At 44.2% G+C, this 22,819-nt stretch overlaps 2 protein-coding genes across 3 annotated transcripts in view; one reads left to right on the top strand and one right to left on the bottom strand.

Moving 5' to 3' along the window:
• nenf (neudesin neurotrophic factor) overlaps positions 1–17,489 on the top strand; it is a 30,323-nt gene extending 12,834 nt beyond the window's left edge. Inside the window, exons 3-4 of the mRNA XM_070889505.1 lie at positions 7,451–7,554; positions 16,951–17,489. Of these exons, the coding sequence (XP_070745606.1) occupies positions 7,451–7,554; positions 16,951–17,127 (281 nt within the window). The 3' untranslated portion in view covers positions 17,128–17,489. The remainder of the gene's footprint in view (positions 1–7,450; positions 7,555–16,950) is intronic.
• Positions 1–22,819, bottom strand: part of pacc1 (proton activated chloride channel 1) — a 243,133-nt gene that overhangs the window by 64,959 nt on the left and 155,355 nt on the right. Inside the window, exon 1 of one of the 2 annotated variants that reach the window (XM_070889504.1) lies at positions 15,077–15,178. The exons of the other annotated variant lie outside the window; for it this stretch is intronic. The gene's annotated coding sequence lies outside the window, so the exon portion shown is untranslated. Of the gene's footprint in view, positions 1–15,076; positions 15,179–22,819 lie in introns of those variants that run through there. 2 annotated transcript variants of the gene reach the window in all.

Genomic DNA, 22,819 nt, shown 5'->3' with positions numbered 1-22,819 from the left:
GAGGGTAGCCAATGTAACCCCACTCTTTTTTAAAAAAAGGAGGGAGAGAGATAACACGGAATTATAGACCGGTCAGCCTGACATCGGTAGTGGGTAAAATGATGGAATCAATTATTAAGGATGTCATAGCAGTGCATTTGGAAAGAGGTGACATGATGGGTCCAAGTCAGCATGGATTTGTGAAAGGGAAATCATGCTTGACAAATCTTCTGGAATTTTTTGAGGATGTTTCCAGTAGAGTGGACAAGGGAGAACCAGTTGATGTGGTATATTTGGACTTTCAGAAGGCTTTCGACAAGGTCCCACACAAGAGATTAATGTGCAAAGTTAAAGCATATGGGATTGGGGGTAGTGTGCTGACATGGATTGAGAACTGGTTGTCAGACAGGAAGCAAAGAGTAGGAGTAAATGGGGACTTTTCAGAATGGCAGGCAGTGACTAGTGGGGTACCGCAAGGTTCTGTGCTGGGGCCCCAGCTGTTTACACTGTACATTAATGATTTAGACGAGGGGATTAAATGTAGTATCTCCAAATTTGCGGATGACACTAAGTTGGGTGGCAGTGTGAGCTGCGAGGAGGATGCTATGAGGCTGCAGAGCGACTTGGATAGGTTAGGTGACTAGGCAAATGCATGGCAGATGAAGTATAATGTGGATAAATGTGAGGTTATCCACTTTGGTGGTAAAAACAGAGAGACAGACTATTATCTGAATGGTGACAGATTAGGAAAAGGGGAGGTGCAAAGAGACCTGGGTGTCATGGTACATCAGTCATTGAAGGTTGGCATGCAGGTACAGCAGGCGGTTAAGAAAGCAAATGGCATGTTGGCCTTCATAGCGAGGGGATTTGAGTACAGGGGCAGGGAGGTGTTGCTACAGTTGTACAGGGCCTTGGTGAGGCCACACCTGGAGTATTGTGTACAGTTTTGGTCTCCTAACCGGAGGAAGGACATTCTTGCTATTGAGGGAGTGCAGCGAAGGTTCACCAGACTGATTCCCGGGATGGCGGGACTGACCTATCAAGAAAGATTGGATCAACTGGGCTTGTATTCACTCGAGTTCAGAAGAATGAGAGGGGACCTCATAGAAACGTTTAAAATTCTGACGGGGTTAGACAGGTTAGATGCAGGAAGAATGTTCCCAATGTTGGGGAAGTCCAGAACCAGGGGTCACAGTCTAAGGATAAGGGGTAAGCCATTTAGGACCGAGATGAGGAGAAACCTCTTCACCCAGAGAGTGGTGAACCTGTGGAATTCTCTACCACAGAAAGTTTTTGAGGCCAATTCACTAAATATATTCAAAAAGGAGTTAGATGAAGTCCTTACTACTAGGGGGATCAAGGGGTATGGCGAGAAAGCAGGAATGGGGTACTGAAGTTGCATGTTCAGCCATGAACTAATTGAATGGCGGTGCAGGCAAGAAGGGCCGAATGGCCTGCTCCTGCACCTATTTTCTATGTTTCTATCCATTACAGACCCAATTCACGTCCGGACTGGGGTCAAACAGGGCTGCGTTATCGTTCCAACCCTCTTCTCAATCTTCCTCGCTGCAATGCTCCACCTCACACTCAACAAGCTCACCGCTGGAGTGGAACTAAACTACAGAACCAGTGGGAAGCAGTTTAACCTACACCGCCTCCAGGCCAGATGCAAGATCACCCCAACCTCTGTCGTTGAGCTGCAGTATGCAGATGAGGCCTGCGTCTGCGCACATTCAGAGGCTGAACTCCAGGATATAGTCAGTGTATTCATTGAGGCATATGAAAGCATGGGCCTTACACTTAACATCCGTAAGACAAAGGTCCTCCACCAGCCTGTCGCCTCCGCACAGCACTGCCCTCCAATCATCAAGATTCACGGCGCGGCCCTCGACAACGTGGACCATTTCCCATATCTCGGGAGCCTCTTATCAACAAAGGCAGACATTGATGTGGAGATTCAACATCGCCTCCAGTGTGCCAGTGCAGCCTTCGGCCATCTGAGGAAAAAAGTGTTCGAAGACCAGGAACCTCAAATCTACCACCAAGCTCATGGTCTACAGGGCTGTCGTAATACCCGCCCTCCTGTATGGATCTGCGGCATGGACGATGTATAGAAGGCACCTCAAGTCGCTGGAGATATATCACCAACTATGTCTCCGCAAGATCCTGCAAATCCCCTGGGAGGACAGGCGGACCAACATCAGTGTCCTTGACCAGGCTAACATCCCCAGTATTGAAGCACTGACCACACTCGATCAGCTTTGCTGGGCAGGCCACATAGTTCGCATGCCAGATATGAGACTCCCTAAGCAAATGCTTTATTCGGAGCTCCTTCGTGGTAAACGAGCCAAAGGAGGACAGCGGAAACGTTATAAGGACGCCCTCAAAAACTCCCTGGTAAAGTGTGACATCACCACTGACACCTGGAGACCCTGGCCAAAGACCGCCCGAGGTGGAGAAAGTGCATCCGAGAGGGTGTTGAGCTCTTCAAGTTTCAACACACAGTGCGTGAAGAGGCCAACTGCAGGCAGTGGAAGGAGCGTGCGGCAAACCAGCCCCACCGACCCCTTCCCCCGACGAATGTCTGTCCCACCTATGACAGGGTCTGTGGCTCTCTTATTGGACTGTTCAGCCATCAAAGAACTCACATAGGGAGTGGAAGTAAGTCTTTCTCGATTCCGAGGGACTGCCTATAATGATCTTGGATCTTTCACGGCAATATTTTTACCTGTGATAACTGAGCATTCAATATCAAGAATGTTTAGATTTGGAAGATTTAAAAAAAAACATTATTGGCATGCTCATTGGAGAAGTTCAGAGACTAGGGCCCATTCAAACGGGGGTGTGGTGTAGTCCGACTGGAGCTTGAGGGAGGGCTGCTTGCTTGCCCCATGTCCTGAAGGCAGTGAAGTGTATTTTTCTGTTGTGGGAATTATATAGAAATACTTGGGAATTAAAACATGGTTAACAGGCCTTTCTATCCAACCAGCCTGTGTTGGTGTTGATCCTCCCTGTGAGCAGTGGTCCTAATCCCATATCCATTTATATATAGCCCTTTCCGTCAAACTCCTGTCTAATTTATCCTTAAAAATGAACATGGTCTCTGTCTATAAAGAAGAAAGTACTCCTGTTTCTCATCCTAGTATATCTTGCATTTAGTTTTATATCTATGTCCCCTTGTCGATTTCTCAACCACTTGAAATGATCTGTTTCAAATCACTCCACCACTGCAGCACCGTGCCTTCAGCTGCCTGGGCCCTAAGCTCTGGATTCCTCCCTAAACCTCTCCGCCTCTCTACCTCTGTCTCCTCTTTAAAACCTACCTCTTTGATCAAATATTTGGTCATCTGTCCCAATATCTTCTTATGCAGCTTGGTGTCAGATTTTGTTTGATAACACTCCTGTGAAGCACCTTGGGACGTTTTACTACATTAATGGCGCTATATAAATACAAGTTGTTCTATCCATTTATAATTTTAAACACCTACAAAATTGCACTGTAATCTCTAGTGTGCTTTTGAAAACAGGCCCAATTTTTCAAATCTGTCAAGGCAGTATTGCATTGAATCTGCACTGTACTCTCTTACCTCAGCATGCTTCCTACAGTGTGGAGTCCAAAATTGCGCTCACTACTACAACTCTGGCCTTACTATGTTTTTTTTTAATAGATTCACCATTACATTGCAACATTTATTTATATTCTGTACTTATTACCATAAAACGCAGTATTTACTTTTTTTGATGTCCTATAATGTCTGATGAACCTAACTCCGAAATCTCTGCTCTTCCACATCACCTAGCTTTCCCCAATTCAAAAGTATACATTGTTTCCAAAATGTACCAACCTGCATTTATGGAATTCAAAGTCAAGCTGCCATTTTTTTGCCCATTCTACCATCTTATCGATATCCCTTTGCAGCTTCCTTTGCTCCATAGAATTTTCCACATTTGTACACTACCCCCTCTAGCCCGATATCCAAATGATTTGATGTACGTAGTAAACGGAAGTGGCCCTGAATAGAACTCTGGGGGTACGCTACTCACTTCCAACCGCTCTGAGAAACTGCCCTTAACTCTTGTTTTCTGATTGATGTCTTCCGAATGTATTTTAATCCAATTTGCTGCTCCTTTTAATTCTGTGCTATCAAATCCCCTGTGAGGTACCTTCTCGAAGGCTTACTGAAGGTCCATGTACACCACATGCACTGCATTTTCTCCCATCCAGTATCTGATGGTGGATGCAAAGACAAAATAAGGTTGGGGGTTGAGGGGGGGGTGGGAGGAGACAAAGCTCAGAGTTGTGAGATGAATTGCAGACAAGAGCCAGAAACCGGTTCCTGACAGATTGTTAGAAACATAGAAAATAGGTGCAGGAGTAGGCCATTCGGCCCTTCGAGCCTGCACCGCTATTCAATAAGATCATGGCTGATCATTCCCTCAGTACCTCTTTCCTGCTTTCTCTCTTTAGCCGTGAGGGCCATATCTAACTCCCTCTTGAATATATCCAATGAACTGAATCAACAACTCTCTGCGGCAGGGAATTCCACATGTTAACAACTCTGAGTGAAGTAGTTTCTCCTCATCTCAGTCCTACATGGCCTACCCATCGTAAGACTATGTCCCCTGGTTCTGGATTTCCCCAACATCGGGAACATTCTTCCCGCATCTAACCTGTCCAGTCCCGTCAGAATCTTATACGTTTCTATGAGATCCCCTCTCATCCTTCTAAACTCCAGTGAATTATGGCCCAGTTGATCCAGTCTCTCCTCATATGTCAGTCCAGCCATCCCTGGAATCGGTCTGGTGAACCTTCGCTGCACTCCCTCAATAGCAAGAGCATCCTTCCTCAGATTAGGAGACCAAAACTGAACACAATATTCCAGGTGAGGCCTCACCAAGGCCCTGTATAACTGCAGTACACCCTCCCTGCTCCTGTACTCAATCCCCTAGCTGTGAAGGCCAACATACCATTTGCTGCCTTCACCGCCTGCTGTACCTGCATGCCAACTTTCAATGACTGATGAACCATGACACCCAGGTCTTGTTGCACCTCCTCTTTTCCTAATCTGCCGCCATTCAGATAATCTGCCTTCATGTTTTTGCCCCCAAAATGGATAACCTCACATTTGTCCACATTATACTGCACCTGCCATGCATTTGCCCACTCACCTAACCTGTCCAAGTCACCCTGCAGCCTCTTAGCGTCGTCCTCACAGCTCACACTGCCACCCAGTTTAGTGTCATCTGCAAACTTGGAGATATTACACTCAATTCCTTCATCTAAATCGTTAATGTATATTGTAAATAGCTAGGGTCCCAGCACTGAGCCCTGCGGCACTCCACTAGTCACTGCCTGCCATTCTGAAAAGGACCCGTTTATCCCGACTCTCTGCTTCTTGTCTGCCAACCAGTTCTCTATCCACGTCAGTACATTACCCCCAATACCATGTGCTTTGACTTTGCACACCAATCTCTTGTGTGGGACCTTGTTAATCGGAAATAAATACCTATACTAACATGGTCCCAATTTCCACTCCTGTCCTGTTCCAAACTATTCTAGACTTGACTATTCCAACGCAATCCTGCTGGCTTCCCAGGCACTTCTCTGCGTAAACTTGAGGTCATCCAAAACTCGGCTGCCCGTGTCCTAACTCGCACCAAGTTCTGCTCACTCATCACCCCTGTGCTCGCTGACCTACATTGGCTCCCGGTTAAGCAATGTCTTGATTTTAAAATTATCATCCTTGTTTTCAAATCCCTCCATAGTCTCACCCCTCCCTATTTCTGTAATCTCTTCCAGCACCCCCCCCCCCCCTCCAAGATGCCTATGCTCCTCTAATTCTTGCCTCTTGAGCATCCCCGATTTATAATTGCTCAACCATTGGTGGCTCTGCCTTCTGTTGTCTAGGCCCCAAGCTCTGGAATTCCCTGCCACACCTCTCTGCCTCTCTACCTCTTTGCTCCTTTTAAGACGCTCCTTAAAACCTACCTCTTTGAACATGCTTTTGGACATCTGCCCTCCTATCTCCTTGTGTGGCTTGGTGTCAAATTCTGTTTTATTACACTCCTGTGAAGCGCCTTGGGCAACAAGAGCAGACATTGACGAGGAGATTCAACACCACCTCTAGTGCAGCCTTTGGCCGCCTGAGGAAAAGAGTGTTCGAAGACCAGGCCCTCAAATCTACCACCAAGCTCATGGTCGACAGGGCTGTAGTAATACCCACCCTCCTGTATGGCTCAGAGACATGGACCATATACAGTAGACACCAAGTCGCTGGAGAAATACCACCAATGATGTCTCCGCAAGATCCTGCAAATCCCCTGGAAGGACTGACTCACCAAAGTTAGTGTCCTCGACCAGGCCAACATCCCCAGCATTGAAGCACTGACCACACTTGATCAGCTCCGCTGGGCAGGCCATATTGTCCGCATGCCAGACACGAGACTCCCAAAGCAAGTGCTCTAGTCAGGAGCAAACGAGCCAAAGGTGGGCAGAGGAAATGTTACAAGAACACCCTCAAAGCCTCCCCGATAAAGTACAACATCCCCACTGACATCTGGGAGTCCCTGGCCAAAGACTCCCTAAGTGGAGGAAGCACATCCGGGAGGGCGCTGAGCACCTCGAGTCTCATCGCCGAGATTATGCAGAAATCAAGCGCAGGCAGCGGAAGGAGCGTGCGGCAAACCTGTCCCACCCACCCCTTCCCTCAACGACTATCTGTCCCACCTGTGACAGGGACTGTGGTTCTCGTATTGGACTGTTCAGCCACCTAAGGACTCATTTTAAGAGTGGAAGCAAGTCCTTCTCGATTCCGAGGGACTGCCGATGACGATAATGATGAAGAAGGGCCTTGGGACGTTTTACTATGTTAAAGGTGCTATATAACTACAAATTGTTGTTAGGATAGTCTGAAAGTTGTTGTTGAACAAGTATTTCTTGTATGCCTGTTCAAGATTTACTTTCTTTTGTGTTGATATATGGCATTATTTTCTCATGCCACGAGCAATAAGCTCATCAATTAACCAAATAAAATGATTTGAAAAAGACCTAATTGTAATTTGGCTAAAGGTTGCCAGTGCTGAGTCTGTTTTTCAGTTGCATGAGTGAATTTATAGCCATTAAATAGGCATCAAGTTAAACTGTTATAGTTTGTGATGTCCTTGTCTGTATTGGCATAATTGACCCTAAATATCTGAACCAACATATTGCAATGATCAGTTTCCAATAAGCTGATTCAAATTTTATTCAAAAAAAGAGATGTGTGTCTGCTAAAACTAACCAGAATGCACTATTCAAGGACACTCCCCCCCCCCCCCCCCCCCCCACCATGGAAAAGTGACCTGGGACTTGGGAGGGAAAGGGGAGAGCATTGCATTTTGTAGGAGTGTGTACAGCTTTTACATTTGCTACTACACAGTTGGTGAAGAGAAAAATAACATTGCAAGTTAGAGTCTGTGTTTTTATCTCTAGATTTTTATGGCAGAGATGCCCCATACAATGTATTGGTGGGGCGAGATTCCACTCGAGCTGTAGCAAAGATGTCCTTGGAACCTGAAGACCTCACCCACGACACTGTAAGCTTCCCTTTCTGAGATTAGTTGATTATTTTTAACTTGATCATTTAACTGTTATTCTAACCTTTTGATGCAATAGCATAGGTCCTGTTTAGATGTGTAGCCAGGATAATTTGGAATTTACCATATAGGCAATTCTCTGAGGAATCACTTAATTTTGATTTTAAATTGTGGTATGTCTTTGTTTTAATTGGCAATTTTGTGACTTCATAACTGCATTCTATAATTAGTGAAATGAACCATATGTAGGTGTAATCAGAAGAGCTGTTACCTCAAGTGAAATGTTATTTTGTCAGATATTTAGCACTTGTTTGAACATCATATTTCATAACTTATGGAGAGCAATATTTATTCACCCTTCAGTTTGTTAAGTTATATTTTTGATGTCATATTCAATGAAACTGTTTAAAAACACTGATTTTATAATCCATAGAAAGTTTTTTTTAGAAGCTGTAATCTCTCAATTGGAGTTTGAATACTCTAGGTTTGAAAATGAGTGCGTTAGTTATGTAGAATTAACTCCATTATGGTGGAGTTTATATTTACATGAACAGCTTTACCTCTGTTGATGAAACTGATATCTTGATACATTTCAGCTGTTTTGAGAGAGGACGGGGAAATACTATCACTTTAAAAAAAAAAAATTTCAATATTTATTAAATCCCTCTTTCTGCCATAACTGTTATGTATTAAATCTCTCTTCTTTCCTTCACTCTCCCTCTGAAGGAGGCCTTTCATTGTTCCTCAGATACAGTTATGACAGAATTACGCTAGTTTTTGTGAGCATTGCTCAGTTTGTCAAAGCAACTGTGCTTAAGGTTCATAGCCCCCAACTTCGTATCAGTGACGATGATACCACTGGGGTTGAAATACAAAATCAATTCGCTTTTTAATTAGTGAAGATCATGTAGGCACTGCCGTGAAACTAAATCTGGATTTTTTTTTTCAATTTTGTAACAAAATCCTCTGGAGGATTAATTTGTATTGGGGTAACTGTAGGTTTCCAACAATTACAATAAAGGTGCAGAAATTTAGCACCGGCTTGGTTTTTGAGTGGAAACTTTCTTTTGATCTTCATGGTGATGAACTTTGATCATAAAGATCCCAACAAGTGTTTAGAATGTTATAACCAGGCCCACTGGGTTATGGTGATAGGATCCAATGTAATTAAATATGAAGTCAAATTCTATCAGTGCTTTGGAGATTAGATTCTGTCCATTTACAATTTGGGCCAGTACTATATTGGTTACTGAATAATTTAAATTACTTCATAAGATTAAGGAATATTCCGGTTTTTGGGGGATTTCATTCTGCAAGTCCCATTTTTCTGTTAAAAATGCAAACTAGTGGACTTAGTTGTAACCACAAGTGCTTTGATATATACAGTGTGTATTGAATGGTGCGAGAGTGTGGACTTGTTTTCAATTGGAAACTAATGATTTATCAAATAGTAACCGTCATAAATAATTGTAGACTGAGTTTTTACTGGTTGCAGAATCCATTGATGAATATGTCCCCTAATGTAGAATTTCACGCATACCATTTTCCCCCACTGCCCTCCAAACGGACTTTCCAGCGGTAATTGTGTAGGAACGAACACATGGTTTTCTAAATCTTAACCTGTCAATTGGCCCCAATTGATTTGAAGCTCACTTAATAGCCTTGCATTTCACATACCACCTGCTGAACAGGCTGCTCTTTTATCTATTGACCACAGCTCTTAATCAGCTGACATTGTAGAAGCTCTGAATTCAGCATCTATTCCCCAACAGAGTGACTATATGCACAGTGTTTTTTCTGCGCCTGCGTCCTCTGGAGTCCGCCCCCGACGCCTCTTGCACATGCGCAGACTCCTCGGAACCGGAAGTGGGGTCCCAACGAGTCTGCATGTCATCCGCTGCTGAAACATTGCTTCCAGCCTTTGCATTATTGCAGCCTTCGGTGGGAGAGAGGGGGAGAAAGAGAGAGATGGGGGCAAAGAGAGCGACACGAAGGGGGGGAGAGGAGAGAGACACGTGGATGAGAGATGCGGGGTGGGGGTGGTGGGGAAGGGTGAGAGACACTGGGGGAGGGAGAAAGAGAGAGAGAGACACGGGGGCGGGGAGAAAAAAAGAGACACTGGGGAGGGGAGAGAAAGAGAGAGACACGGTGGGGGAGGCAGAGGGGAGAGAAAGAGAGAGACATGGGGGTGGGGAGAGAATGGGAAGTGGGAGAGGGGGGATCGGAGGGAACTCTGGGGAGACATCTCGTGTTCTTCCAACCCCCTTTACTCCCACAGTGGATGAAATCCAGAAGTCACGAAACTGTCATTGTTAACAGGTTTATTGGCTATGAAGTGAATAATCAGTGACCGACGCACAATGTCCCATCTATGGCGGACGGGGAGCGTGGGTTAAGGTCATGTTCTTGCGCTGGGGTGGGGGAATTCGGCTGGGGGAGGCAGCACTTGGGCTGTGGTGGGTGGGGGGGCAGGGGAGGGAGGCAACACTTGGGCTGGGGGGGGTGGAGGGATGAACTTGGGCTGGGGGTGCTGTCGGACTTTGGCTGGGGGGGTGGGTGGGGAAAGGGAATGGGCTGGGGAAGGTGAGGCATGCACTTGATCTGTGGGGGGGAGAGGGAGCTTGGGCTGTGTGGGGTGATGAACTGGGGGTGGGGAGGTATGCACTTGGGCTGGGGGTGTCAGGGACTTGGGCTGGGGGAGGAGGTTTGGGAGGCTTTTGATGGGAGCTCTATCCTCTCTGACTGCTTGCAGGGGATTTCTGAAGTCAGAATTACACTTTGCAAAGTCACTCAGAACGTGGGCTGGGCGATTCGAATTACACACTCCAGAGAAGCTTCTGGGTGTGCCTTATCCTCCAAGGGAACAAATCAGCCAGAAACGCAGTGCAAATAAGCACGTTCACACCCGAAAGCACTACTCTTCCCAGCTTCTGTTCCTTAAATGTTTAAACAGCCAGTATTTACAAAATTATCTGTGTGGTGAATTCCACTTCATAGAAACATAGAAAATAGGTGCAGGAGTAGGCCATTCGGCCCTTCGAGCCTGTATCACCATTCAATAAGATCATGGCTGATCATTCCCTCAGTACCCCTTTTCTGCTTTCTCTCCATACCCCTTAATCCCTTTAGCCGTAAGGGCTATATCTAACTCCCTCTTGAATATATCCAATGAACTGGCATCAACAACTCTCTGCGGCAGGGAATTCCACAGGTTATCAACTCTGAGTGAAGAAGTTTCTCCTCATCTCAGTCCTAAATGGTCTACCCCTTATCCTAAGACTGTGTCTCCTGGTTCTGGACTTCCCCATCATCGGGAACATTCATCCCGCATCTAACCTGTCCAGTCCCGTCAGAATCTTGCAAGTTTCTATGAGATCCCCTCTCATCCTTCTAAATTCCAGTGTATAAAGGCCCAGTTGATCCAGTCTCTCCTCATATGTCAGTCCTGCAATCCCGGGAATCAATCTAGTGAACCTTCGCTGCACTCCCTCAATAGCAAGAATATCCTTCCTCGGATTAGGAGACCAAAACTGAACACAATATTCCAGGTGAGGCCTCACCAAGGCCCTGTACAACTGCAATAAGACCTCCCTGCTCCTATGCTCAAATCCCCGAGCTATGAAGGCCAACATACCATTTGTCTTCTTCACCGCCTGCTGTACCTGCATGCGAACTTTCAATGACTGATGTACCATGACACCCAGGTCTTGTTGCACATCCCCCTTTCCTAATCTGCCGCCATTCAGATAATATTCTGCCTTTGTGTTTTTGCCCCCAAAGTGGATAACCTCACTTTTATCTACATTATACTGCATCTGCCATGCATTTGCCCACTCACCTACCCTGTCCAAGTCACCCTGCAGCCTTTTAGCTTCCTCCTCGCCGCTCACACCGCCACCCAGTTTAGTGTCATCTGCAAACTTGGAGATATTACATTCAATTCCTTCATCTAAATCATTAATGCATATTGTAAAGAGCTGGGGTCCCAGCACTGAGCCCTGCGGCACTGCACTACTCACTGCCTGTCATTCTGAACCCGACTCTTTGCTTCCTGTCTGCCAACCAGTTCTCTTTCCGTGTCCGTACGTTACCCCCAATACCATGTGCTTTGATTTTGCACACTAATCTCTTGTGTGGGACCTTGTCAAAAGCCTTTTGAAAGTCCAAATACACCACATCCACTGGTTCTCCCTTGTCCACTCTACTAGTTACATCCTCAAAAAGTTCCAGAAGATTTGTCAAGCATGATTTCCCTTTCATAAATCCATGCTGACTTGGACCTGTCACTGTTTTCAAATGCGCTTCTATTTCATCTTTAATAATTGATTCCAACATTTTCCCTACTACTGATTTCAGGCTAACCGGTCTATAATTACCTGTTTTCTCTCTCCCTCCTTTTTTAAAAAGTGGTGTTACATTAGCTACCCTCCAGTCCAAAGGAACTGATCCAGAGTCGATAAACTGTTGGAAAATGATCACCAATGCATCCACTATTTCTAGTGCCACTTCCTTAAGTACTCTGGGATGCAGACTATCAGGCCCTGGGGATTTATCAGCCTTCAATCCCATCAATTTCCCAAACACAATTTCCTGCTTTATAAGGATATCCTTCAGTTCTTCCTTCTCACTAGACTCTCGGTCCCCTAGTATTTCTGGAAGGTTATTTGTGTCTTCCTTCGTGAAAACACAACCAAAGTATTTGTTTAATTGGTCTGCCATTTCTTTGTTCCCTATTATAAATTCACCTGAATCTGACTGCAAGGGACCCACGTTTGTTTTCACTAATCTTTTTCTCTTCACATCTCTATAGAAGCATCATCATCTAAATTTTTCTATTTAAAATTGCAAGTGTTGTGCTAGTGAGCTGAACCCATTTTACTGATGTAATGCCAGCTAATTACCGTAAGCAAGAATTGCTGAACCAGCCAGCACTCCAAAATACTAGAAGATAAAATACTGTAATTTTAAACTCTTAAATTTTGAAATGGCAAAAATCAGTTTGAACAGCGTTTTTAATGCTGCGAGTCTGTTTGAAATGTCCATATTGGGAGACACATTTGGCAAAAACTCAGTTTAGGTAGCTGCCTCTTAAAACCCAGCTACCCAGCTACAACTTCCTCGGCTGATGAAAAGGCAGGTGCGATAGTTGTATGTTAAATGGCTCCAACACTGTAAATAGCTGATCCCTGCACCAGTAACTGAGCCCAAGTACAGCAACTACTTTGAAATAGTTTAAAATGTTTTCTTTTCCTAAAGAAAAACACTTTTTAAAATGATGTGTTTGAACAATTATTTATTTGAGATATCCTTTCAGCTGCAGCATACTTGCTGCAGGATCAAGCTTTTTGTGCCACTGAATTTGGTTGGGCTTACTGTAGAAATTGGCCTTGAGGTGCTGCTGAATTCTACAGGCCTTGATTATGGACAAACCACCTTTTGTGTTGTGATTTTCTCACACATGGCTGGTCAATACCCATTCTACTCTCACTGGAATGAAAGCAGCTTCAAACATTTAGCAACAAACACTTGTTCTGTTCGAAGCAAGTTAACTGAAATAAGCAACATCAATCAAGTATTGCTTCCAACCCCTGTTAAAACCTTGTCTGTTTGGCTTGCAGGCACATTGATAAGTGTATCATTTAGTTTATACTCTAATCTAGCTTGAATTTATTAAGTAGAGAGAAAAAATTGACGTATTTAAAGAGCGTACTGATCTTCAATGGGACAGGGGGGAGCACAGATAGAGAGTGATCGTGATTGCCTGTTGTGCACAAAATGCCATTGAAAATGAGTTACCTGTTTGTGACCAAACTGCTTGCTTTTTGTACTGTACTTGAGCTTTACTTTCAAGCATCTAATTGTGGTGTGAATTTTCAGTCATGTCTGTTCACAACATGCTCACGGGTTCTTTACTGCTTGGTGTTTCTTTGCATTTATATTCAAAGGTTTATAAATAAAATGCAAGATAAAACATTAGCTGTAAAGTTAAGCTATGGGATACACCTTTCTCCAAACATCCCCTCTGCTCTTTAAAGAAAGCATTAACACGCTTACTTTAAACTAATTTAACGCAGCCACTAAAATAGAGGGGGAATTTTGAAAGTACAATTCACACCACTGTTAGATGCTTGAAAATAAGTTTCAAGTAAAATACAAATAGCAAGCAGTTTGATCACAAACTGGAAACTCATTTAAAATGGCACTTTGTGCAGAGCAGGTGATCATGATCACTCTCTCTCTGTGCTTCCTCCTGTCCCATTTGAAGAACCGTACGCTCTTTAAACACACCAACTTTTTCTTTCTTGACTTCATAAATTCAAGCTAGATTAGGATTTATAAACTAGATCCCACAGCATCATTTCAGTATCGACGTGTACGAGAACCTTTCCTCAAACTAGTTCTTGAAGCATATGGATGAACATGCAAATATATACAAATTTTAATGTTAACATACAAACCATTTTCCAAATGTTACTTTGTAAATTTGTCACTACCATCCAGTCAAGATTTTTCATAGTGTACTGTCAAAAAATCCTGAAACATGACACAGGCCAATTGGAGCATCCTCGTGTGGGTGGCACTGGTGTGTGTAAATGTACCTATATCTTTACTCCTTTTAAGAACTGCTACGTAAACACTTCCAATGGGAATGCCAATATTAAAATGTCAACTCTTGTTGCATGCACTTGGAATTATTTTCACACCACTAGGTGGTACTCTAATGGGAATTCCATTGTTAAATGACAACCCTGAAGTATTGCCACTATCGTCATGCCACTAGATGGTGCTGTATGATCTTTACCTCACACAAAATTCAAATAACAAGTTTCACAATAACATGATTAAATTTACTCATTACTTGTCTTTTAATACTGTTGTTAAAGCCTTTTGCTGCAGCCTATCTCAAAAGCCTCCTTTCTTTCAGGAATCGTTCACCACTCGTTACCATTCAGCTTTTGCCACTCGTTTGTCACCCGTAATCTCGCCATAGCCCTGTTGTTCCATCCACTAACATTTTGTACCTACACCTATTGTATATTCCACTTCACACCTGCAACAAACTCCAACAGAACACCAACCCTTTTATAAACCAAATTCTACTTGACCTGCTGTGACGCAGCACATTTACACATTCACCAAACCAGACAAAATCATCCACGCATCACAAACTGGCCGCACACCAATATAAAGTCCTAATAAATAATTTAATTTAATGTATAAAATGCTCCGAATATATTGAATCCATATTATATAAACTATATTCTACTCTTGATAATTCAGTGCGGTTTTAACCTAAGCATGTCAATTAATTTTCCAAAAAATATGACTAATGTAAATTTATTAATTCAAATATTTTGATCAGATAATTTGAATTAAGAGTAGACTATATTTTACGTTTTAACTCTTTATTCATAATGTTCCATGGGCTGGATTTTTTGAGAGGTTTGCGACCGAGTTTTTGCCGCGATTTGACCCTCCGCGACGAAAACCGGTTGCAAAGTCCAGCGGGATCCTTGGGTACCTGTTTGTGGCGGTGCTTCCAAGTACCGCCGGGGAGAGGTGCGCCGACGTGGAACGACTCTGATTGTGTTTGCGATCGAGTTTCAGCTCTCTCCCGACCCGTACGTTGCGTCCCGAACACTGACAGTCAAACCTGTTGGTGCAGCCCTGCTGGCAGCGGTAAGTTAGAAAACCTGCAAAAAAGGTAAGTTAAAGGTTTTTTTTGCAGTGATTAGTTAGTTAAGGATCTTGTAAATGTTTTGGGAGGTTTTTTGGAATTTTTTTCCCCCTCCTCTCTCGCAGCGCTCCCAGCCCCGCATTAAAGTTGGCGAGGATCGCGTTTTTGTGTCGGAGAACGCTTGTGCAACACCTCCCTTTGTGATGACCCAAAGGCCAAAAGTTAGGCCTTAAATTGTTAGCGCAGCGAAAACGCAAATTTTCACGTATCACTTGTATTTTCGCCCAAAAACCCAGCCCCATAACTATAAAGTATTTTAATATATGATTTTATCTAATTTTTTAATTGCATTCTTTTTTTGCTAAATAATTTCTCTGTCATTTAATCTATTTTATGTTTATTTTTAACCATCTTTATTTCCAATCCCTCTGAAATAATGCATCCTCCATTATTTCATATCCTGTCATCAAACACATCCTTTCAACTTCTCACGAGCAATGCTACAGCAGGTGTATAATATCTATAATCTACAAATCATTGAGTTGGTTATACAGTAGTGGGAGTATCTGTTATTTCTCCGTAGTATGCAACTGTAAACGCTGAACCAATATTACTTTCTCCAGAGTGTCTCTGTAACCTCTGAACCGGTGACAACAAGCACAGCTAAAAGACTTCCTCAGACTAACTGTGAGCAAGGCCTCAGGAGATTCAATTGTGTATATAAAAACAGTTGCCATTTTGTGTGTGAAAAGTTTTGCATATAGCTCGAACTTCCTGTGAGTCGCACTTCCTATAATCCTTTCCCCATCACATTTTGTTAATACCTATATTGTTGAACAGTGTATCCTCCTCCAGTCCCCTTACTTGTGAACCTCGATAATATCTTCGCCTGTGCTCACCAAGTCACAACCTCTTCCTCTTCTTTATGTTTCCTCATCAATTTGATCTCCTGAAACAATGGCATTAAATTGTACCTGCAGGATGTCCCAAAGTGCTTCACAATGAATGAGTTACTTTTTGAAGTGCCATCACCTATGTGAGCAGCCAGTTTACACACAGTCTCCACAACAGTAAACAAGATACATAGCTAATTGCTATTTTTGGGTGGTGTTTGAAGAAAGCTTGTTATCTAGGTTACCAGGAGACGCTTTGCTTTCTATAAAATATTGGCCTGAGATATTTTATGCCGACTGGAGCAGGCAATCAATGCAACATTTTCTCAGTACTGCCCTGAATTGTCAGCTTGGATTCTGTGTTCAAATCTTGTGTGGAAGAAGATGCAGAAAATGGTGCAAAAGCACTTAATTCTTTTCTTTTCAGTGCAGTTTTGATCAGCCAGACTCTCAATAAACTCTGTTCTTAACTCGTGAGTTTTCACTCGGACTTGTGAACTGTGTTGGTACCTTGATCCAATGATTTGGGATATAATGTATACCGAGTGAAAGAAAAGGTGTAGGCTTAATTTCAGCATTCATGCTGGAGCATCAACTAGCATTACTGACTTTGCACAGATATCTCTCAGATCCATCCAAACTAAAATGGAATCTCTGCCCTCATATTTCCAGGAATTATTATTTCCTTTTAAACAAGGGATTCATTTTGACCAGAGTAGCAGAACTCCACCTCTTGCAGTATGTCTGGTTTGTGTTCTGCACCCCTGTGCATTTACAGCCCGTGTAATACAGTTTTTGCATTTATAGTTTTTGTTTGTTTTACAGACCGGACTTGTTGAAGATGAACTGAAGTCTCTTGATGATGTATTCGACGATGTGTACAAGACCAAGTATCCCATTGTTGGCTACACAGCACGTCGAATTCTTAATGAAGATGGCAGCCCCAACAAAGATTTTAAACCTGAAGATCAGCCCCACTTCAGCATTAAAGATGAGTTTTGACCTCTTTTGTATTAGAATATCTCTGTTTCATGTATTTGTGTTGAAAATGTAGTATCAATAGTTTTTACACCAGTTTATACAATGCTTTTGTACCGTAAGAGAATCTGAACAGGTTTCCTGTGAACAGCAATGTTTAAGAAGTAATTTTAACAGAAAAAAATAGATGTTTCACCTTCAAAAGCTAAATACAGTGGCTTTTGAACTTTGTGATACTGAAAATCGACAGTCCCATTTTATAGTGAGTATATCATTTAAGAATTCAACATCTTTTGAAAACTAGGAAGAAAATTCATATCAAATATATTTAAGATCTAAAATGTTCGCCTGTTACATTTAATAAAATATATTTGTTTATATTTAAATTTAGTGTCTGTTTTTGAAATTACAGGTACAGGGTACCTGATTTCCTGGTGGTGATTCATAGTGTCTGAGTGGGCATAAATAATCACTAGTGCTGTATAAACGCACACCTGTATTTCCATTTTTTTCCCTTGCATCTCTTTCCAGACTCCCCCCCCCCCCCCCCCCCCAGGAGTGATACTTGCTGGGGTACAGTCCCACAACTCTTTCTTCCCCCCCACCCCACCCCCCTCCAGGAGTGACACTTGCTGGGGTACAGTCCCACAACTCTCTTCCCGCCCCCCACCCCCCCAGGAGTGACACTTGCTGGGGTACAGTCCCACAACTCTCTTCCCGCCCCCCACCCCCCCCCAGGAGTGACACTTGCTGGGGTACAGTCCCACAACTCTCTTCCCGCCCCCCACCCCCCCAGGAGTGACACTTGCTGGGGTACAGTCCCACAACTCTTTCTTCCCCCCACCGCCCCCCCCCCCCCTAAGGATTGACACTTGCTGGGGTACAGTCCCACAACTCTTTCTTCCCCCCCACCGCCCCCCCCCCCCTAAGGAGTGACACTTGCTGGGGTACAGTCCCACAACTCCCCCCCCCCCCCCCCCCCAGGGAGTGACTATTGCTGGGGTACAGTCCCACAACTCCCCCCCCCCCCCCCAGGGAGTGACTATTGCTGGGGTACAGTCCCACAACTCCCCCCCCCCCCCCCCCCAGGGAGTGACTATTGCTGGGGTACAGTCCTGCCCCCCCCCCCAGGGAGTGACTATTGCTGGGGTACAGTCCTGCCCCCCCCCCCCCCCCCCCCCCCCCAGGGAGTGACTATTGCTGGGGTACAGTCCTGCCCCCCCCCCCCCCCCCCAGGGAGTGACTATTGCTGGGGTACAGTCCCACAACTCCCCCCCCCACCCCCCCCAGAGAGTGACTATTGCTGGGGTACAGTCCCACAACTCCCCCCCCCCCCCCCCCCCCCCAGAGAGTGACTATTGCTGGGGTACAGTCCCACAACTCCCCCCCCCCCCCCCCCCCAGGGAGTGACTATTGCTGGGGTACAGTCCTGCCCCCCCCCCCCCCCAGGGAGTGACTATTGCTGGGGTACAGTCCTGCCCCCCCCCCCCCCCCCCCAGGGAGTGACTATTGCTGGGGTACAGTCCTGCCCCCCCCCCCCCCCCCCCCCAGGGAGTGACTATTGCTGGGGTACAGTCCCAAGGAACTTTGGCCAAGTGGCTACATTTTATGTTTGCACTTAGATACGGCGTATTGATGAGTTTTAAAACATTTGTTTTTGGTTGTGGCAAGGCGGTATTTATTGCTTATCTGTAAATTGCCAGTTTAAAAAATAAATCTATTACAAATCTGAATACAGAATGTGGAGAAAATGGCTGAAGTGATTTGATTAGTTCACCTTTCCTTTTTGATTTTGGTCAGATTCTCATGCTTAATTTTCAGTTCTTGATAGATCTTTATTAGTAGTTTTCGAGCCACTTTCTCACATTTTAATTGTATATTCCCTACCTTTTCAATTTTGATTTATTCTGTTATGAATACAATTTTTGTGTGCTACAAAAATGTTGTATGTGAATAAGAGTGATGCCCACTGTGATGTGCATGGGCATTTCTGATGTGCAGGACTTTGGACCACCTGTAAAGGAGGTGCGTGATATTCACATGCTTCCTTCACTTCTGTTCCCTTCTCTGTGCCCAGTACATTATATTCCTTCTGTGCAATCAGATATTCATGCAATCTGAGGTTTTCATCCTGTAAAATCCTGCAACAGGCTCATCAATCATTGAGTGCCATATGCACCCTTGCTCTTGTTTATCTTCACGGTCTTCCCTTGGAGAACAGTGTGAACTAATGGAAGGATTTTCAGGTTGTTTCAGTCTGACAGATCGTGACGTGAACGCTCCTTCCATGGCCGTAACCATCTTTATATCAGCCAATGTGGTTAATCATATATGGCAGAGGATTTTATGGTCTTCCCTACTGAGATGGGGGTGGGGTGTGACTCCCACTCCCAGCCCCACCCTCACCAGACCCAAGTCCTGTTAGATGTCAACCCAGAATTCGGAGCTGGAGCCTTGGGGCCCTTCTGGTCAACACTGTCTGGAGCAGGATTCGAACCCAGCACTTTGAGTCAAAGGCAGGAATGCTATCACTAAGCCAAAAACTTGTTCCACCCAAGCTCTTGAGTATTATAAATATAGGTATTCCCATATCATCTCCCTCCAGTCTAGAGAATGGGCCATGCTTGAAACATTTAATTCCCAGATTACAATACTGACCATCAATAAAACCTTGTGACCATGAAGATGTAAAGCAAATGCCATATTTACTGATTACTAAACTTGTGTCTTTATACTTTGAGGAGTGTACATTAGTTCTTTGGTGTTAATCTTTGTGACCCTAACTGAGTGGATGCTCAAGGAGGCATAGAAGCATAGAAAATAGGTGCAGAAGTAGGCCATTTGGCCCTCAATACCCCTTTCCTGCTTTCTCTCCATACTCCATACTGCAGGGCTCAGTGCTGGGGCCCCAGCTATTTACAATATACATCAATGATTTAGATGAAGGAATTGAGTGTAATATCTCCAAGTTTGCAGATGATACTAAGCTGGGTGGCAGTGTGAGCTGCGAGGAGAATGCTAAGAGGCTGCAGGGTGACTTGGGCAGGTTAGGTGAGTGGGCAAATGCATGGCAGATGCAGTATAATGTGGATAAATGTGAGGTTATCCACGTTGGTGGCAAAAACATGAAGGCAGAATATTATCTGAATGGCGGCAGATTAGGAAAAAGGGAGGTGCAACAAGACCTGGGTGTCATGGTACATCAGTCATTAAAAGTTGGCATGCAGGTACAGCAGGCGGTGAAGAAGGCAAATGGCATGTTGGCCTTCATAGCTCGGGCATTTGAGTATAGGAGCAGGGAGGTCTTACTGCAGTTGTACAGGGCCTTGGTGAGGCCTCACCTGGAATATTGTGTTCAGTTTTGTTCTCCTAATCTGAGGAAGGATGTTCTTGCTATTGAGGGAGTGCAGCGAAGGTTCACCAGATTGATTCCCGGGATGGCAGGACTGACATATGAGGAGAGACTGGATCGACTGGGCCTGTATTCACTGGAGTTTAGAAGGATGGGAGGGGATCTCATAGAAACATATAAAATTCTGACGGGACTGGACAGGTTAGATGCAGGAAGAATGTTCCTGATGTTGGGGAAGTCCAGAACCAGGGGTCACAGTCTAAGGATAAGGGGTCGGCCATTTAGGACTGAGATGAGGAGAAACGTCTTCACTCAGAGAGTTGTTAACCTGTGGAATTCCCTACCGCAGAGTGTTGTTGATGCCAGTTCATTGGATATATTCAAGAGGGAGTTAGATATGGCCCTTACAGCTAAAGGGATCAAGGGGTATGGAGAGAAAGCAGGAAAGAGGTACTGAGGCGAATGATCAGCCATGATCTTATTGAATGGTGGTGCAGGCTCGAAGGGCCGGATGGCCTACTCCTGCACCTATTTTCTATGTTTTTATGTAAATGAGGAACAGCAAGTGCGAGTGAATTTGTAGTAAGTGTAACACATGCTTGGATGTCCTGCTCAAGGTCTCCTTCAGCTTCTGATGTTAGGGAATCCAACGTCACAATACCTACTGACAAACACAGTTCGATACCAGAACATCAGTTATTTGGGTGAGTGCTAAGCCACCTGTACAGTTTGGGATTATCTATTCAGGAGTCCACAATCCATTTGTACTGTGTTACATGACTGCCTGACAGCTGGAGACTTCCAGGCAGAGCATTCCCATTCCAGGCCCCTCTACAGCTAAGGCCCCCATGGTTAAAGTCCTCGGCTCGGGCATAGTTTCCATCATCATCAACAACTCAGTTTCTATTATTACCTGCAAAAGCATACCAATTCTTGCACAACTCAGTGATAAAATAAAGTTATTTGAAAAATAATCAGCAGACTAAGTCAATTCAGAGTCAAGATGAATGTGAAACAGAAACATTCAGTAGCAGGGAAGACAAAATGGGAATGTGAAAATATGTGGCACTTGAGTATGCTCTTGATTTAAGTTGTTTCTAAGTGGGAGTCTGGATCATTGCAGTATAATCCGATCTGAGGGGAAGATGCGCTGGTTGAGGGTAGAATTCAGATGCAAGCTGTCAAAGACTGAAAAGTTATTAGGACTGATCTATGAAAAAGGGAACTAAAAAATAAATCACAAAAGGAAATAAATGCAGGAGAGGAGACTCGACATCATCAAATGACAGATAATCAGCCCTGTGTGAGTCAGCAAACCCCAGGGTAATATGAGAAAGAGAGAGAAACGGAAAGCTGAGTGTGGAAGGACATAGTCATTAATCATATGTTCATATGGGTGAGGACAAAGAAACCAGCTTTAAAAACACCTAAATAATGAGGCAAATGTTCTGCTTCCCTCTACTGGTAGCACCAATCAGAGATTTAGGGGTGTAGAACAGGATTTTTCAGCCACTTAGAGTAACGGTTGGCAGAATGCACGTAACTTGGGCTGGAATTTCTAATACATGCTACCGATGGTTGGGACGACCTGCCTGCAGCACCGAGTTGGAAAATGACCCCAATCGGCTTCTAGATCCCTGAGCTTTTAAAACAGATTTTGAATATGCCTGCTCCCTTCACCAAACTCAGTTTGACACTCCTGATTTATGCAAGATTTAGTTAAAATGCTTTTATTCTTTGTCAAGAAAATCCTCTTTCCATCTGCTTCCCAATTTCAGTACAATAACTCCTGCCAAGTTAAATTCTAATGTCCAATTCTGGGAAAATATTCAGTGCCTTGTAGTAACTGTTCTCCTGTACATCAGTGGGGGTGGGTGGTGGAGATCGGGATCAGGATTATTGAGTACAATTATATCAAATAGGTGGCAATTTTGAATATGTTGTCAGCTGCATGTATCCATGCATGCATCATAACCATACAGCACAGCTGAGGTAGCTACATAGGGGTCAAACGGTAACTGAGAGTATTTATAGAGAATGTGGGGGAGTCACCACATGTCAGAGTCCGTCCCTAAAGCAGCACAACATCTGGGCTGTTTCTACTTGAGGAAGTTGTTTCTTTAGTAAGTAACACCATCTCGTTTCCCATTATAAAAGTCCAATTATAATTTAGGGGTTTAAAACTTATAAGAAATGGACTCCAGTCTATACTGGAACATGAGTCCAAACATAGGCATCTGGGTGGTTTATTCAAGCAAAAATGTACAAAATCTTGAAGCTTCTTTAGAGCGAACCCTCGTGTTCCAGTGTAGACTGGAGTCCATTTCTTATCATTGTAAGTTTTCAACCCCTGAAATAGGACTG

Source organism: Pristiophorus japonicus, chromosome 9 (genome assembly GCF_044704955.1).
Source record: "Pristiophorus japonicus isolate sPriJap1 chromosome 9, sPriJap1.hap1, whole genome shotgun sequence".
NCBI lineage: Eukaryota > Metazoa > Chordata > Chondrichthyes > Pristiophoridae > Pristiophorus > Pristiophorus japonicus.
Note: the sequence above shows the minus strand (reverse complement) of the source record. Positions and strands in the feature narration are given on the sequence as shown.